The following is an 18073-nucleotide window of genomic DNA, read 5'->3' as shown; positions in this document are numbered from 1 at the left end:
TCATACACATTTAAGGAACAAACAGTCCATTAGGGCCAACATGATAAATCTCATTTGTTTGAGAGAGCTGGTTTCTAACAACAGAACAAACACCAAACACCTCACTGTGCTGAGCTGCTATAGAACATGACTCAAAAAATGCTATTGTCTCCCAGAGCAATTACCACAAGGTTAAACAGATAAAAACTGTTTGGGAAATAAAAGCTAATGACTGTGGACACAAATACAGGCTGAGCCAGTTAAATTTGAAGCAGAGGCATCCAGCCAAAATGGTGTGATTTGGTGAGTGTGTTGCAATTGCTGGGGCTGAGAGAGTCCCTGCTGCTCATACCTCAGAGAAGCAGCCACAGAATTAAATGTGCATATCTCCATTGAAGCATCATAGTTAGGAAAACCAGTAGGAAGAACTCCACCAAACAGAGCAAAAGGAAGACAGAAGTGAATGGCAATATTAGTGGCTTGTCTGCAGCCCAGTAATTCTGAGCTGTGTTCTAGAGGGCTTGACATGGATATTTGCTCCTGGCACCCCCACATACACCCATGTTTGCTCCCCCTGGAGCAGCCATTCCAAAGGCACTGGACAAACGATACCCAACTAGGAGGCATTCAGCAAACAGAAGGGAAATGAACTTCAATTACTCTTTCTAACCCTGCTGCTGCACCAACTCAGTTATTACAATAACTAGCTTTCAAATAGCTGTGTTCTCACAGGCTTTCTAGAAACTGATTACTCAGAGGACCATGGAATGGTTTGGGTTGGAAAGGAGCTCAGGGGTCATCTAGTTCCATCACTCCTGCCATGGACAGGCCAGGTTGCCCCAAGCCCTGTCCAACTCTGCCTTGTTTTAATCAATTATTTGTGGACATCGAGCCACTGACCGCAGCTCTTTGTGTGTGACCATCCAGCCATTTCACTGAAGAGAGCTTAAGTGGTTTAATGAACACCATCTGCTTAAGAAGCCTTTGCTCTTTTGGAATCAGTGAGGTCTCCAATGCAGTTTTGTGGCTTGTCAGGCCCAAGTGATTGCAGATCTTTGCCCCTACATGGATGTGCTGGCTGTGGAAGCCGATGTAAATTCCCACATCTTGCTTTCATCGCTACACTTTCATCTCATGTGGTTTAGTGTTTTGCACTGAAAGGGCAGGGTTCTCTTTCTTTTATTGTGTCCTGTCTTGACCCATGAGCCCTTCTGCATCATTTGAAATCATATTACATGTCATAGGTGGCACCTCCCATCTGGGAAAGGATTTCAATATCCATGACTTGGCACAGGCAAGTTCCCTCTGTGCTACAGAAACCTGCAAGCTGGACAGAAAGCAAGTCTGATTTTCACTGTTAGACAGAGAGGGGAAAGGTTTTGGGCTTTTCTTGCATTGTACCATGTTAAGTATATATATTACATATACATAATATATAAAAGATATAAATGCCTGTAATTTGTGAGTAATAGGTGACTGATTTATTTTTTTGCAGTCTCTTCCCTGGTTGAAATGTTGATCTCAGCTTTTAGATCCTGTAAATAAAACCAGCATAAATGTTTACCCTCTCTCTCAGGAGTCTGGGGCACATTGGTTGGGTCAGATAATTGTAGCAGCTTTCTTTGAAATTAATACTGCTGTGTCTATTTCTACTAATCGCACACTGGCAGCACTTCACATACATCATTTTTTACACAGTCTAATGGGCTTTTAATAGAATATCCTGTTTTCAGGGTGCAGGTGGAAGATGTTACAAGCTGTACTGTTCATGTCTAAGAATGGAAAGAGCAAACTGTAACACAGACCCATGTGCTCCAGCAGGACCCAGAGCCTCCTGAACTAATTTAATTTTCCTCAAGCCTATATTGAGGAATAAAGATGACACTGTCTGTATCTGATTTTTTTTCCCCGCTCATAGCTGGAATTACCAGAGGATCCAAACCACTGCATACTGTAAACCCACCAAACTGGGATTAGCGTTCAGAGCAGTTTAAGCCTCACTTCCAGATAGCGCAACGCAGCCGTGTTGCAATGGTGCATGTGCCACAAATCCTGGCCAAGAAAAGTCAGGAAGCTTCACCTCATCAGGGCATTTACAACACCATGGCACACTCCTGCGCAGCCAGCTAAATCAGTGGGTGAGGATGGCACTGGCCGCCGGAACGGCAGTCAAATCCTGCAAGGGCTGAGCTTGTGCAAACTTGATCAGAGCCAGGCTCACAGGGACAGCTCAGCATCCCCCAGGACCTGGCCACCAATGACCCTCTCTAACCCTTTTAAAAGGATCCTTACATCTTCATCGCGTTCCAGCTCCAGCCCGGCCTCCACGAGGTTCCCCTCGTACTCCTCCCTGCGGAACCTCTTGTCGTCCTCGTGGTAATCCATGTGAGGCTCACTGTCCCCCATCTCCAGCTGCACCCCCTTCCCAGGGAGTGGCTGGTCCTGCCTGCTGCTTCGGACACTGGCGTCGTTCTGCTGAGGTCTCCTGGCCAGAGTCCTCCCGGCCGAGGACTTCTTGTAGTGGTAAACCAGGATGTAGTCCACCTTCCTCTTGCCATCTCTGAAGTACAGCCCGTATTTGCAGTCAGCATCCGGGTTTTTGGATAGGGAATTTAATAACTGTGTGTGGAGAGAAGAAGAGAGAAGAATAATGAATGCACAGACCAACAAAACACCAGACAGACCATCCTCTCCTCTCAAAGCTCCTTTTGCCTGGAGCACACGATGCCCTCTCTCCAGACAGCCAGCAGATGGGAGGAGTCCCCCCATGCTACTTACTCCAAAAATTTTTGCAAGTTAACACCTTTAATTTTACTGATAGCCAGCTGGGATTTTATTGGCCAGAAATAAATAGATTGCATGACTGGGATTTAATCTAATCACCAGCACACTGGTTCATAAGTCAGCTACTTGCTGGGTTTGGTTTTCTCCTTTGGGGGTTAATCGCCGCTAAGATCATCTGTCCTTTTCCACCCATGACATCTGCAATGCTGCAATTCTGACAAATAGATTAATATCGTGTGGAAACATTTCTCACTTCTCTTATCTATCATTGCAAGTCCATATCATCTGAGAAAGAGATCATCTTCGATACAGACTGAAGGGAGCCAGCTGCTCCTGCGGCACGGCCAAAAACGCCATGGAAAGTGGCCAGGGAAGTGGGGTCACTGCTTATTGAGTTCACCACTTCTCTTTCCCACTTATAAAACCTATGTCACTATGCAATCTGATGGTGGCAATGGCTTTATTCCCAGCCCGGGTTAATGCTGGGTAAGTGTTGCAAGATACATGAAATGTACAACTCAAAACACAATTTCATTTCCAAGCATTTATCTGAAAATTGCACAGGGCAACTGTAGAAACAAACAAATAAATAAACAAAAGGTACTAACAATTAATTTATTGCTACTTTTATAACAGTTCTCATGCACAATTCATAATTCTACCCTTGGAGATTCACATAATTTAAAAAAAAAAAAAAAAAAAGGAAGAAAATTCACTAGCAACTGGCATTTGTTTTCACAAAAAATACCCAACACAGAAGTGGCTTTTCAGTGACCAGGGAACTTTTCTCACTTCTAAGTTTATAGAAGAATGTCCATCCTCCATGGAGGGAAAAGGAATTGTGCTCCAAAAGAGAGCAATTGGTCATCAGTTGCAAAATGTTAAAATCTATTTGGGATGTGCACACTTGCTTATTTCATACATAAAACACTAAATGTAAGTAATTTTAGATAGCCTTTGCTTTTTGCTTCTCTCTCCTTTAGGATCTCATCTCTCTTTTCCATTTAACCTAAACCCTTTACACCAAGTTAATAAATATATAATAAAATAATGCAGCATTTGGAGCCACCATGGAGTTCACTCATTGTCCTCTTGTCTCTATTCCCCATTCCATGAAAACAGGGGAGGTTATTTAGCCATGTCAAACTCTTCAGGGCAGTCTGTTAATGTTTATGCCCTAGCTAGATATTCTCATTTAGTTCATAAGCATAATTTTGATATAAAAGACCATTAATACCAATTACTTTTCAATTGCTTTATGACTAATGGCACGCACCTATGAATTCAGAACTTTTTTAAAGCAAGCTGACAGTCGGCTTGTAGCAGGCAACTCACTTATGCAAATTTCTTCAGAAACAAAATATCAACAAGTGGCAACTGACTGGATTATGTTTAATTTTTTTTAAAAAATGTTGATCTTACTAATTAATTAAACAGCAGTTTCTGAAAAACTGGGCTGAGCCACCACTATGGCTACTAAAGCCTCAAAAAATTCCCTTATATGTGGGAACAGCTACATCCCACAGCAAACAGGAAGCAGCCAAAAAACTTGGTTCTGTTTTAAAGAAATTAATGGTCAGATTATTTTAAGGATGGGGTATAAATGCTGAAAGATACTCATGGGCCAGATATTCTCTTGCAATGCTGCTGTGCTTAAATTGAGTTGCATTGACTTAGACCATGTAAAGCTCATGTCTCTTCAGCTGTGAATGAGACAGAGAAAAGACATTTCAGTTTCACCACAGCAGGACGATTTTAACAGAACCATTAACAGAACCCTGACAGAACCATTCCTCCATGCTCCATCCTAATTTTGAGCACAAGCACAATAAATCCCATGTTGCTTTTTCTGGTACCTCTTTCTCCAGTGAATCTGTTGTATAGCCCACTCCACCTAAATAAACTTCTTTTTATGTTTGAATTACATAACCAAGTCATAATCATGCCGGGTATTCATATTATTAACTTCCTTTTATAATCTGTGTTAAAGAATTTAACTGAGGAGCAATTAATGACTCTGGAAATCTAATTTCTGTTGTGTGCTGGAGAAGATCAGTTTAATATTTTCTATGTTAACAATGCCTTTTGCATGAAATTTAGACATTCTCTTCTGTTCTTCTCTGCACTGGCAAGAAGATGTAAAGATTGGCACAGCCTTATTGCCAGATTCCTTACCCTGAGAAGAGTCAGCCCCTTTTTATGCTACAGGTTAAACCAGCTTCCCTCTCTCACACATCCAAGAACACCCCCCACCACATCAGCATGGGCTGTGCCTGGTGGCAATCCTTCCCAGCACCTTGGGAAAACGGAGGGAGGAGATTTCAGAGCATCCTGGGAGTGGAAAGGATGAGAAACAAGCTGAGGGGCAGCGTGCCTGTGGTGACCCAGCAGGCCGTGGCTACTCACTGTGCTCTCGTGCTGGTCGTAGCCGATGTCCTCGATGGCTCGGATGTTGATGATGTGGATGCCCTTCTCCTCAGCAGGCAGACAGGAGTACTTCTTGTTCACCCTCATTCCTATCTCCTCCGGAGCCTCACTGAGATCTTCTGGCAGAAAATCCACCCCATGAAACTCACTGTCTGCGTCTGAGAAGGAAGGGAACAATTTAATCAAGACACTTTAATCCCCACTTGCTCCTCCCAGAGCCACCCAAAAGCTGAAACGTATCCTGTTCCTGCCCTCTCCTGCCAATGAGCCCTTGGACAGGGCTCCCACCCCTTCTCCCTTCCTCCCTTCTCAGCTTTCCTCAGCCCTCTTCAGCTCTACCTGGGTCTCCTCCTCCTCCTCCAGAGGAAGAGAGCTCAGTTAACTTTTATCCTGCATGGGTGTTGCAGGATGTTTTTACTCTGTGGGCACATGGAATGATTGTATTTCTTGGCAAGAGAAGGAAAAAGGGGGAGGGGGGAAAGGGAAAAACTGCTGGTGAGGATAGGTGCCATGGTGCCTTTCCCTTTTCAGGAGGTGTTTCCTCCTTTAACTTGTTCATGATAAAAAACTAAGTCAAGGGTTTTCCCTCAAGTACCTACATCCTGCATCTCATTTACTGAACCACTCTTATTTACATAGTCTTGAAAATCTGAGGGTTTCTCTGTCTCAACCTGCTTCTGATAAAGTCATCAGAACTGCTTCCATTTCCTATTTAACTATATAGATAGGCTAAAGGATTTAAAATAAAAGTTTCACTACAAACTGAGCAACCAGATAAGTTACAGAATGCAAACTGGTGTTTGCATATGGGCACTTAAGCAAGCAATAGAAGGCAGAGTGTTCCAAGATTTTATTAATTTTGACAGTGAAATAAAATACTGCAGCATTGTACCTTTTTTTTTTTTTTTTGAAACCACATAGGAGGAGGGCTTGCTTGTCTAAAGAGTGAAGATAAAGCAAGAATTGTAGAATTTATGAATACTAAATTAGCTTTCCCAAACAACAAAAAGCATGAAAACTGAATTACCCTGTCTGGGTTGGTTGAACTTCAGGGATAATGTTGAGGGAAGAGACAGAGAAAATCCCCACCCCTCAGCAAATTTGCAGATGATGTGAAAAAGAGGAGCAGGATTGATAAGCTGCAGGGTCAGGCTGCCACTTCAAGGGGTCTTAACAGGCTAGAAAAATGGAAACCCAAAAAAGTCCCCCACTTATGCAGCCCAAAGGAGGGAAGGCAAATGATGGGGGTCCCATTCCTGCCTTCAACTACCAACTGAGTAGGTACAGACACAGCAGGGCAAGATTCTTCTCACAGGTGAAGAATGAGAAAAGGGTGAGAGGCTACAGACACAAGTTGCAACAAGGTAAATTACAACCAAACATTTAAAAAAAAAAAATCTCAATTCTCTAACAAGAGTGATCACACAATGGGGAAGGAACCAGTGAAGCTATAAATCTCCATCCATCCCTGGAGAAGGTCAGAGCTTGACCACACCTGGCCCAATCTGAATGTTGGGAAGGCACTGCAATAATCACTACACTTCTGATCAGGCTTTTCCTGGGAACAAGGCAGGAGCCAGCAAGGATAACAACATGCAAAAGGCAGAGGAGGAGGATGCAACCAAAGCCTTGGCACCTGTCCTGAGCTGATCAGAGCAAGGTAAACATTACTGTTATGAAAGCCATGCTTCTGTGGAATTCGCAGTTGTCCTCTGGAGCTTGCCAGCACCACGAGTTTGTGGATGTTCATTTCAGTTCTGGGCAATCTGCTGCCCCAAACTGCTTTCCCAGGAACACCAGTGCTCATTAACGTCATCACAACACCTGGGCAGCAATCACCCTCTGCATATTCATGAGCACAGCCTGTAACACCCACACCTTTGCAGACCTGGCTCTTGTCTAACATTCCCCAACAGTTGTCGCAGAACAGACACCACTGGTGACATCTCAGGGCAGCATCACCAAACTCTGAGAGCTACTTGAACAGCAAGTAGTAACAACTCAAGGAGCTTTTTTTGGGGGGTAATCTAGAGATCCAGCCAGAAGTCTGCTGGCTCATGGGAGCAGCTGGAATGTTTGTATCCGTTCCCTACATGTGTATGGTCTCTTTTTCCCAACACTCACAGGCACATATGGGCAGGCTCCCTGAACAATGGGAATTGAAACAAGTGTGGGCAGCTGCAGAATCCTGTGTACTCAAGCCTTTATTCTGTGGCTGCAAAATATTCATAAAATAATACAACTTTTGGAGCTCCATAACTGCAACAACCTGCATTGTTATCTGGAAGGATGCTGGAAACAACTTGTAAAAACAGTGCATTAAGTGCAGTAAAAGTCCTCTCTTCCCTCCTTTTCACATATGTACTAAGTAGAACCCAGTTATTTCCGAATTTTGCAGAAGGTATGAGAAGAGAAGCACATTTTACTGACTGTGAATTTAAATAATGGAGCTGTGAACTGAAAAGTGCTAGTTAAGGAATCACCACTGGGACACAATAGGCTTAGAGAAGAAAATCACAAGCTTCATTGAGCCCAAACAACCTCCCTGTGCTCTGAAGCTGCACTTCCAAGCAGAGTTTGTTAAGCCCCAGTACGGAGCAGGGAGAGCTGCTCAGATGATTCAGCACCATTGTGCAAGCCCAAACAATCCCCCCAACACAAGGAGATATTTTCATTCCTGTTTACACATCAGTAGCCTGGCAATATTGGAAAGAACAAGTGCTTGAGGTAGGCAATGAATCATAGAATTTTGGTTTATTATTACTACTGGAAAATATGTGAACTGTGAGAGCTTTCTTGATATAATCTTAATTACAACAAGTTTGATTTCTGCACTTAGGGATGATGTCAGGATTTAATCCTAAGTAAAGCCATCCAAACCACTTTGGTAATTACAAACACCCAGGGATTACGAGCAGTTCACTTGTGCTGATCTGGCAGAGGTTAAAGCCTTCTGTTGTAGAACATAAAACCTCTTTTTCTTTTTTACATGGAGTAGAGCATTTCAAAGAGTTAAAACCATGAATATTTTATGTTAATCACATTAAACAAGGACAATAATTTAATATCAAAATTAATTCACGTTCAGAATTATTTATGGCAAGATAGATGAGGAAAGGTGAGTATTGAAAAGAACAATAATGTCCTAATTCAGCTAGCCTGGCACTGTAATCTCTTTGTTGGGAGCTGAAAGAGGTGAGCATTATGAAAACTGCTGGCTTTGCTGCCTTCTAATGCTGACTAACCTACTCTCTTCTATTTATTAAGCAGAAAACATGACAACAAAGACTTGAAGAAGCACTCAATGTATTTCAACACAGCCATAAAACCAATCCCAAAACCCCATGGATTCTGAGTCAGCAGAAGTCCCCTAATATTCTGGGGCACAGAGTCAAACCCATGCTTGAGTTTCTCACTCTGAACCATATGGGAAACAAGACTGAACTAATAAAAAAATCCCTCCAACTCGAAACCACTTCCTCCTCTGTTCAAATTTCAGTCGCAGCTGTTAAAATTCCCAACCTCATCTTGCAAAAATTAACACTAATTAATTAATGATCACTTTTCCACCACTGAAATTTGGCACACTGTGCTGCAACCTTTCCTCATTCAGACAATCCTTCTTCACTGAATGTTGATGACCAGGTGAACCAGGACCAAAAACCTGCTGTAGAAACCAATGTATTTTCTCTGTGATTCAATCAACCATTAACATTATACTCATAACCATGCACAGCCACTGAATATTCCCTGTCAAAAAGTATTTTTGTCATCAAAATGAATTTAAAGATTGCATTCACACAATGCAACTCTTAAAGAAATACCCTGCACTAGTTCTAAAATAAGCATCATCAAGTCAGCATGAGTACATCTAAACAAACGAGTAACATTTCCCTGCTCCACCTGAAACCAATAATGTCACTGAAACTGCCCTTCCTTGTTTTCTTTTTCTTTTCTTCCTGGTCTCCTCTTGTTTTCACTTTTAGAGACTATGTTTAAGAAAGTGGTAGAACAAAAAAAAGTCACAAAGACCTCTGAGTTAAAGAGGGAAAGCAGCAGGAGAGTTACAAGACCATGTGATTCAAGGCTTTTAAATGTCCACATCCTTATCTTTTTGCTTTATATAAAGCATGATAAATGCTTTCTATATATGATAGAATTCAGAATGAAAAATTAAGAGTCATGGAAGTAACAAGAAGCATATTAAGAAAGTCACGCACACATATATATACATATGGCAAAAGAAACAAACACAACCTATAAGTAAATGTTGAGTATTTGTTTATAGTATACTCTTTCTATGGAAAAAAAATGTTAGCTTGTGCAATACATTGGATAACTTTTGGATTTAAGCTCTTTTCTTAAAGAAAAGATAAGATATTGAGATAAAACTCCTTTAGTGGGGTTTTGCTTGCTACATATTGCCCCCTAGCAGCAGGATCCTCCTTCAGCACGCCCTCGCCCAGCTCTCCACAGCCTGTTATCTCCCAAATTCCAAGTCAGAGGTTAATCCTAAGAAGAAAAAACCCATCATTCTCACAAGCGACTCGCTTATCTCTTCCCCTTTTCCTTCCCTACCTCCTGATACGCTCCAAGGCTGTCAGATCTGGCGGCCAAAGCCCTGCAAGAGCAAGGCCAGGCCAGCAGGCTCAGAGTGCCAGGCCAGCAGGCTCAGAGTGCCAGCCCAGCCCAGCCCAGCCCAGCCCAGCCCAGCCGGGCTCGTTCCGACCCGCGGGTCAGCCCTGCGGCCCGGGGAGCCGTGCCCGGGAATGCCAGCCAGCAGGCTGGAATGCCAGCGAGGATACCCGCTGCTGGCAGGGAGGGCAGTTCTTTTTTTGGGATGCTGACACCTGTTTACGAGGCACTGGCCCCGGACCAACAGAGCCGCCGTGCTCTCCCAGAACACCCGCACACGTCCCGAATTCTGCTCTGCTCGGAGTCCTGACATCGGGCGCTCATTAGCGCCACATCGGGGACAACTGGATCTAAATTCCCCCTAGCCCCTCCAGCTGTGAGCAGCCAGATGTGGCCCCGAGCTGTGCTGCTGGTGGAGAGGCAGCAGCTATCACTGGTCTGGCAGAAAAAGGGAGCCCATCTCCCCTGGGGCAAACTTAATGTTGACACCTCCTGTCCATCCTTTCAGGGATGCAGATACCTCCTCCCCATGCTTTCAGGGGTGTGGATACCTCCTCCTGCCCATCCTTTCAGGGGTGTTGATACCTCCTCCTGCCCATCCTTTTAGGGATGCAGGCATGTTGATACCTCCTGCCCTTCCATATGCAGAAAGGTGAACCCTGCCTCTTTCATCTTCTCTAAGTAGGACACTTTGGAACTCGCCCATCTCCTTTGCTTTTCCATTTATTTAAAACTTGTAGCCTACATCTGTGCTGGTTATTACCTTAATGAATCAAGTACGATGTTATGACCCAATCCATTAAAAAAAAAAAAAAAAAAGCTCAAACAGTGAAATAAATCCTGGATTCCACGAACAGTTTCCTTTGCAGAAGAGAAATACTTCCAAAGCAGAGTGACCTTGATGTACCTGACGCTGACAACCCATGCTGAAGGGCAGAGCCCATTCAGACACTTTGTGTCCAGTGCTTAGGAGTCACACGGGTGGAAAAACTTCGGCTCCTGGCAGGATTGTTTGGATGATCAGCTGGCTTAGCTCTGTTCCTCACTACTGAGAATGGTGGGGCTCTGGAGTGGGGCTGCAGCTTTCCTGGAAGGCTGTCTGCAGCTTTAAAGTTATTGATCTATTATTGTCAGCAACATATTCAAAGCAGGTTAGAAGGACACATAGCTATGACATCATTTTTTATTTATGCCTGCCTATTTTTGTTTTAAAAGATTTATTTACCCCATTTGCAGGATGCAGCCCTGGGCTTGAACTCGGGCCTGATCTGACACAAACCTTGTGAAATGTAAAAACAAAGAGCAAAACCACCCAAAACCTCTAAAGATAACAAACATTTTGATTGAAATGGCATTTTCAACAGCATGTAAATGACAAGAAACCATAACACTACTGCCTGTTTCTCTAGACCCTGTCAAATCTCACATTTTATTAAAACACACAAACCCTCTTCCCATGTCAAGGCAAATTTCACTTTTTTCTCCACAACTACCAACAACTATTTAATGGTCTATTAAGTAAATCTGTTTTCAGACATATTTCTTATACACCTAAATTAAGCACTCTTCTTCTGCCAGGCACCAGAAAAATATTATTTGCTTCTGCTGCTATTGCACAAAGATCAGCACTAAAACTTTGCTCAAGGTTATGGTGAAAACAAAACCAGATATGGGAGAGCTACTGAATCCATGTTTTGTGAATCCTATTAAATATGTTTTGTAGGGTTATGATTCTCAGTTTTTTTCCTTGTATGTTCCAAGGGAAGGCAGTTTTTATCAATGGGAGCAGTAAGATGGAAGGAAAAAAATTAACAAAAAGCAGATTGTGGTGCGAGAATTGGTATTTAATGGGACAGTGGATACCCAAACTCTCACCAGAGTCTAAATATAAAAGATATCTAGATACACTTAAAATATTATGTATATTTTCCTTTACCAGGCTGTAACAAATGCCTCTTTACACCAAACATGTGGAAATGAGGATGCAAAAATTACCAGTTTTACTCTAAAAATCTCTGTCATGGGCTGCAGCCTGGGGCTGAGGCCGTGGCACATGTGCTGACTGGGAGAGCTGCTCTTTATCCCTCAGCTTTCCCATTTAAACTCCTAATCTTGAGACATTTGCACTGCTGTTTACATTTCCATGCAAAGTCAGGAGGACGTTTGGGCTGCAAAAACCCAGTCATGGATGCCTTGGAAGGCTTTGCTCACCTGATAAAGAGGGTTGGGGCCACAGGCACCACATTCAGGAGTTGTTTTTCCACATTTGAGCTGAGAGAGGCAGTCACTGGGGCTGGGCTTTACAGGGCAGAGCTCCACCTTACTTATATATATTTTTTGGGTGTGCCCAGGTAGATGGAGCTGATGTGGTGGGGTGATGTGGGTGGGAGATATCCAGCTGAAATCCCAGCTCTGTGCTTGACTCTCCTGACTCTCCTTTTCTTCACGGCCCTGCAGTTTTAACTTGGAACAACACAAGTATAAGAGAATAAAGGGGCAAGTTCCACCAGTAGTTGGAAGAATCTCCCTCCCTGAGCGAGGGAATGCAAATCAGTGATGGGAAAAGCTCTATTAGCTCCTGACTATCCAAGGGAATGCCATTCCCTGTGTATTCCAGTCCTAAAGAACCAAGCTGAGGCACACCAGAGGCAGAAGCCCTAGGAAGTGTTGATGCCAGCAGGCACTCTGCTCCTTGATTTTTAGAAAAGAGCTTAGATCTGGGAGGGTGCCAGGTCCCAGCCAGGCAGCTCTCCCTGTGCCAGGGGATGCTGCAGGAAAACAGGACACTCCTTAGGATTCGCAGAGTGGCAGAATTCTTGGAGCAGAAAGCGGATCAGCAAAGACAGCTTCCCTTTGGGGCCAGCAAGGGGAAGGACTGGGCCAGTGCCTTGTAAGGGTTCTTGATAGCCCCCAGGTGAAAGGCATACTTGGAGTGGTTGAGGATGGACATTCTTTGCAGTTTGGGAAGCTGAGAAGGACAGCAGGGCTGAGCCCAGGCTCACCAAACCTCGTCCTTAAGGAGCTTCTGACAAAAATTATTATCTAATAATGTATCAAATGAGCAGTCAAGATCCAGTCTAAGTATAAACAGCTGCCCTGTGGATTTCGTAACAGGAGACAGGCTCACTAATAAACCTGGATTATCCAAAGGTACACTGGTACATTTCCTGCCCAAAAACAAAGGAGAGGCAATTGCCATGAAATTGCTGTCACCTGTACAATGGAAAGAAGCAGAGCGTGGAGGGCACAGCTGCTCACAGGCAGCTGGGCCAAAATCTCTATCCAAATATCTCAGTTTAATTCCTAGCTTGTTCCTGTTTGTTCTGCAGCAGCACTTTTCCAAAAGGAGCTCAGAATCCATCCCAAAGGTGTGGACCTTAAAGAGGCTGATTTCTACATCAGGGTGTAGGTGCCTAACACTGCCCCCCCATCCCCAAAAAACAAACAACAAACTCGAGGAGTTCATATCACAAGAACCCAAGACAGACTTATTTTGAAAGATGACTGTACTCAACCTGTGTATAAACAAGGACATCTTGGCAAACTCAAAAAGATGTCCTAAAAAAACCACCAAAAACCTAAAGACTTTTTTTTGTAATTATGATGACCATGTAAAACACTAATGAAAACAGAAATAATGAAGGGCAACTCTAGTCCAGTATTTTATTTCCAAAAGTGTGAGATAGGATTCTCCTGTTCTCTCCATCTTTCTGTTCATTATTCTTTGAGAAATCATTCCCAGAAAGAGCATCACCAGACAAGCACAAGTGTCACCAGAGGGACATCATTCTCCCATGACAAACCCTCAGCACTCCTTACTACTAGAAATGAATCCTCCTCCACTGAAGAAACACCTCTGAGCACCACAAAAGTATGGCCCAAACAAGCAAAACTAGAAATTATAGACTTTCAAACATCATATCTTTTCTGTAGCCAAATCTTCTTTAAATTCCCAGATTGCAGCTGTTCCACCATGGAAGAGCCCAAAATTCATCACAGGCACATGGTCAATGATGGGCTGCCCAAAGATATTCTGGGTAAGAAAGGAAACAGCAGCTCCTCCCAAGAGCAAGCATTTGACATCAACCCAGAGAGAAAGAGAGAAAACATTATTTGTTTTCATATTTCCTGAGAAAGACATTGAGGATGTAACCTTGTTATTTATGCAGGGTCAAGGTTTCATCCTAGAATTTAGAAAAGGAATTTATTTTCCCCTAAAGTGTGATTAAGTTTATAAGTCTAAGATAAGTTTTGATTTTGGTTTTTTTTTCTGTTTTGGTTAGCAGAATAATATTTCACTTTCTGTTTTCTCTTTTTTTGACAAAAGGAAGATGTGCTGTTCATTCATCTGGTAAATGTTTATCCATTCTGTGTTAAAAACCCCTAAACAACAGAATAAAATAGAATTAAACTTTAATATATTGCTTATCTACAAGCACTGAAAGACTTAGAAAAAAAATACTCTGCATGAAAAAAAAGCCCTGTGTTTTACCAATATGTTTAGGAAAGTAATTGTTTTGGATACACTAAAGGATAGTATCTGTTCTTCCATAAACTTGTTCAAAATATGCTGTAAATGGCTATTTACAAAGTTGATTGCTTTTTAATAGCACATACTCTATGCTGGTGGGTTTGTTAAATCAGTTTGCAAAACATTTTTGTCAGCTAGGTTTCTAGTCTCATGAACAGCCTCTACAATTTTAAGTTTGGGGTTTTTTTTAATATTCAAGCTCTTTGGAAATTATCTTGAAGTGGTTGCTTTTAAACATGTAATAAATGTATTGCTGGTGGAGAGAAAGGAAAGTTCTGACTGCAGTAATGATGTCAATATTGGTATTTTTAAGGAAGAGAGGGCGACTAGCTTAATATAAACAAAGGTATTGCAGTTCTGATTGATTTCAAACCTGACTGAGATAACAATGCTAGCAACATCCTTGGGCCCTTTGCTTTACTGACCTTTTGGATGTCTGCAGCCTGCAGCAGTTGCTGGTTTTTGTTATGATCCTGCATTTTTTGTGTTTCAGGGACAGACAACATTTAAAATATTTGAACCAGTTGCAGAGGGTGGAAAAAAGATGTTTGATGGGGTAAATATTTATTTTCAAGCTGTCAGACTCCAGCCCAATTCAGGATGAAGGCACCTTTCCATGAGGGCAAGGATGGACAGAGGGATGGGCACCTCAGCACAGCATCCCCCTGAGCCAACACACACTTGTGATGTTTCTTTACCTGCTTGTTTTCTTTGCCTGATTTCAACACAATTTTTTATTTAGGTGAAACTAACTCTTCTTCCCTGAAAACTATCATCTCTTAACTGCATTCCTGCAGGAAATATTCGTAACTCAGATCAACAGTTTGAGTTCTTTATGCCTTTTCTCCTTGCAGACCGGTTTTTACCTGTCCTTGGGACCAGGCAGGACAGCGAATTCCAGCACAGCACACCTCCAGGCAGTCCAACAAGATCCTGCAAGGAAACTTCAGAGCACAAGGCCAAATCTTCTTGATAAACATCCCGCAGTGGGTACAGCACAAAACTGTCCTTTGGGAAAGGCTGGATGCTCCGATGAAACTGGAAACTGGAGCAAGTGTCAGTGCAGGAATGAGCTGACTCTGCCCACAGCTTTTGGAGTGCCGGCTCTCACCGGAGGAAATACCTACAGACCCAGCTCTGTTCTGTCACCCCGAACATGATGTTCCAGTGGGAAAAACATCATCACACCTAGCGCAGCCGTGTAACCATTCCCACAGCCTCCATCGGGATCTCCCCAGGCTACAAAACATTGAGTGCTTTCTCTGCTCATCTTTACACTTGCTAATCAGCCATCAGGCTCTTAGAAAGGACTCAGCCCACGACCTTCTAAACAAGATTTAAAAAGCCAGGCAGCAAAAACCAGCCATTTGCAGAAAAATCTGTGTCTGAAATGCTACTTTTCATGGTAAAGCAATGTCTTGCTGGTTTGACAGAAAGGCACACTTGCTGATCATGAGTCTTTTGAGCACCTATATCCTGTTTGGCTTCTCTCCTTTATGCCTATTTACTTGGGAAATTCGTGGTGTGATTCCCAGAGGTTTGGATGCTCTATCACTTATCCACGTAAATAAACAATCCGGAGCACTGTTTAAATATGGAAACACTTTGTAGCAGCACAACCAAAGGCACTGGCTGTGCTGCTGCTGTGCCTGAGGGAAAAAAGGGGGTGGGGGAAAGGGATCTCTTGGTGAAGACAGCCATTTATCTTTCATTAATCCACCAACACCACTGGGGCACACCACACAGCTGAAAGATTTACAAATTCTGCCCATCCTGCTCTTGAGCTGGAGGCTCCTCTGGTTTGGGTAAGGATAGAATTGGTTGCACCATTTACTGACAGTTCTGCTCTCTCCTTAATTTTTAGATGCCGAAACGAAATCTGTCTCTGCTGATGTCCCAGTGTCTTGGTTTTGGGAGACACTTGGTGTTGAGAACTTCCAGCCACCACTGGTAGCAGAGGAGCTCTCAGAGCAGAGCTGTAGAAAGCAGTGTCCAACCAAGAGGAAGCCAACACCTAAAGGGCAAACTGCACACCCACTGCCTGTGCACCCTGTGCCCAAACACAGCACAGCTCCTCTGCTTCAAGGAACACCCACAAAAATATCTTTGTCATGACTGTAGAGCCTCTAGGAGCTCGTCAGAGCTCCCAGCACGGTGTAAAGTGTTCTGCTCAAAGACAGGCTGCTCCTAATCTTCTCAAGAGCTGTCACCTGCCAGTGCCATCTGGCATGGCAGGTGCCTCAGGATTCCTTCAGTCTGTGTCAGTACAACTGTCCCTCTGTGAGAAACAGCTCAGAAAAGGGAAAATTACTATTTAGGGTGTGTCCAGTGAAGATGAACAAGCAACAGCAGTTTTTTTTTTCAGGGATATTGCCTGCAGCACACATCACCTGCTGTGTCAGACACAGGAACTCAAATTTAAACAGATGGAAAATGACAGAGGGGGTTGTGGCAGTGATGGAGGGAGGAGCTTCTCTTCCTAAGACACAATAAAAGAACTAAAAATCTACCCCCTCATTGCCCACTTTCCCCATCCTACACTGGATAGTCAAGAAGACAAAGGGTAATGAAGGACAAATAAAGTGCACAAGTGATTGATTAACATTTAAAACACTCAAAAGCAGTCATTGGAGATGAGGTTCCAAAGCAGAGGTTTATGCCAGGGCAATAGTGGCAAAAAAAAAAAAAAAAAAGAATATATAAATAAAGTAAAACAAAACTATTTTTATAATGGTACTTGAGAAATTTATGAATGGGATTCTGTGATGTGGTTGCCCGAAATAGCAAAGATTTGGACATGGTGACCCCAGGAGTTCCTGAGAGCAGCTGGCACAGAGGGTGAACAGAGGGTTTCCCACTGTTCCCTCCCCTCTCCTGTCAGGATGGGCTTTTCCCTCTGAGTTACAAACAAAATTCAGCATAAGGCACCTTTCACTTGGACAAGGATGATAAATATTGCCCCAAAACCAACAACTCCATCCAGAAACCCAAAGGGAACTTTGCAAACCCCACTGGCCAGATGCTTCTCTTCCTCTACTTTCTTCCAAGACATATTTCTCTGGATTTCTTTTCATTTTTGTTGCTTTGGGCTGTATGCTACACATTTTTCTTGTGAAAAGATGCTTGAAACAGGATAAAGTACTCCAGGTCAGGCTTTTCCAGCCCTGAGCAGCATTACTACATGTTCCCTACACAGAGATATTGTGGATTTATGTTTCGTTTATGAGTCCAAGACCCTTCTCTGAGGAACTGCCATGTAACTGGCTAATTATCCCTGCCCAGATGGAGGATTTTGCACTTGTCTGGTTCTCATCTCCAGTCCTGGGAGCACATCCTTTTCCAGGAAGATAAGCAACAACAAGTCTGCTTTAACAATGCAAGATTTAAGGCTGCTGGTATCAGATCCAAACCTCCACAGACACAAAAAGCTGAAGGGGGAGACACCGACTTCACTGGTTCAAGTTTCAAAAAAGCTTTGGTGGGGCAATCTATCATCAGCAGGCTTTATTTTAGATCTATTATCAACTGTCCTGCCATGTCCAGCCCAAAGCTGGCATAGAGGAACAGAGCTGGCATTAACCCCTCTGGGTGCTTTTTTTGGAGGAATTTGATGGAAATACAAACCATATGTGACCGTACTCAAAGCAAATGAAACCAGTTCTTCTGAGTGGCTTGACACTGCACAGATCCAATACCTAAAATTGTGGAATCAGGGCA

At 43.1% G+C, this 18073-nt stretch overlaps 1 protein-coding gene across 5 annotated transcripts in view; it reads right to left on the bottom strand.

Moving 5' to 3' along the window:
* ANO1 (anoctamin 1) overlaps window positions 1-18073 on the bottom strand; it is a 71987-nt gene that overhangs the window by 35489 nt on the left and 18425 nt on the right. For all 5 annotated transcript variants that reach the window (XM_084208222.1, XM_084208223.1, XM_084208224.1 and 2 more), the window contains exons 2-3: window positions 5170-5348; window positions 2272-2598 (exon numbers count right to left, since the gene is read on the bottom strand). In XM_084208222.1, the coding sequence (XP_084064348.1) occupies window positions 2272-2598; window positions 5170-5348 (506 nt within the window). The remainder of the gene's footprint in view (window positions 1-2271; window positions 2599-5169; window positions 5349-18073) is intronic.

The sequence above is a fragment of the Fringilla coelebs genome, assembly GCF_963513975.1.
Source record: "Fringilla coelebs genome assembly, chromosome: 6".
NCBI lineage: Eukaryota > Metazoa > Chordata > Aves > Passeriformes > Fringillidae > Fringilla > Fringilla coelebs.
The sequence above is the reverse complement of the archived record's forward strand: the minus strand, read 5'-3'. Positions and strand labels throughout refer to the sequence as shown.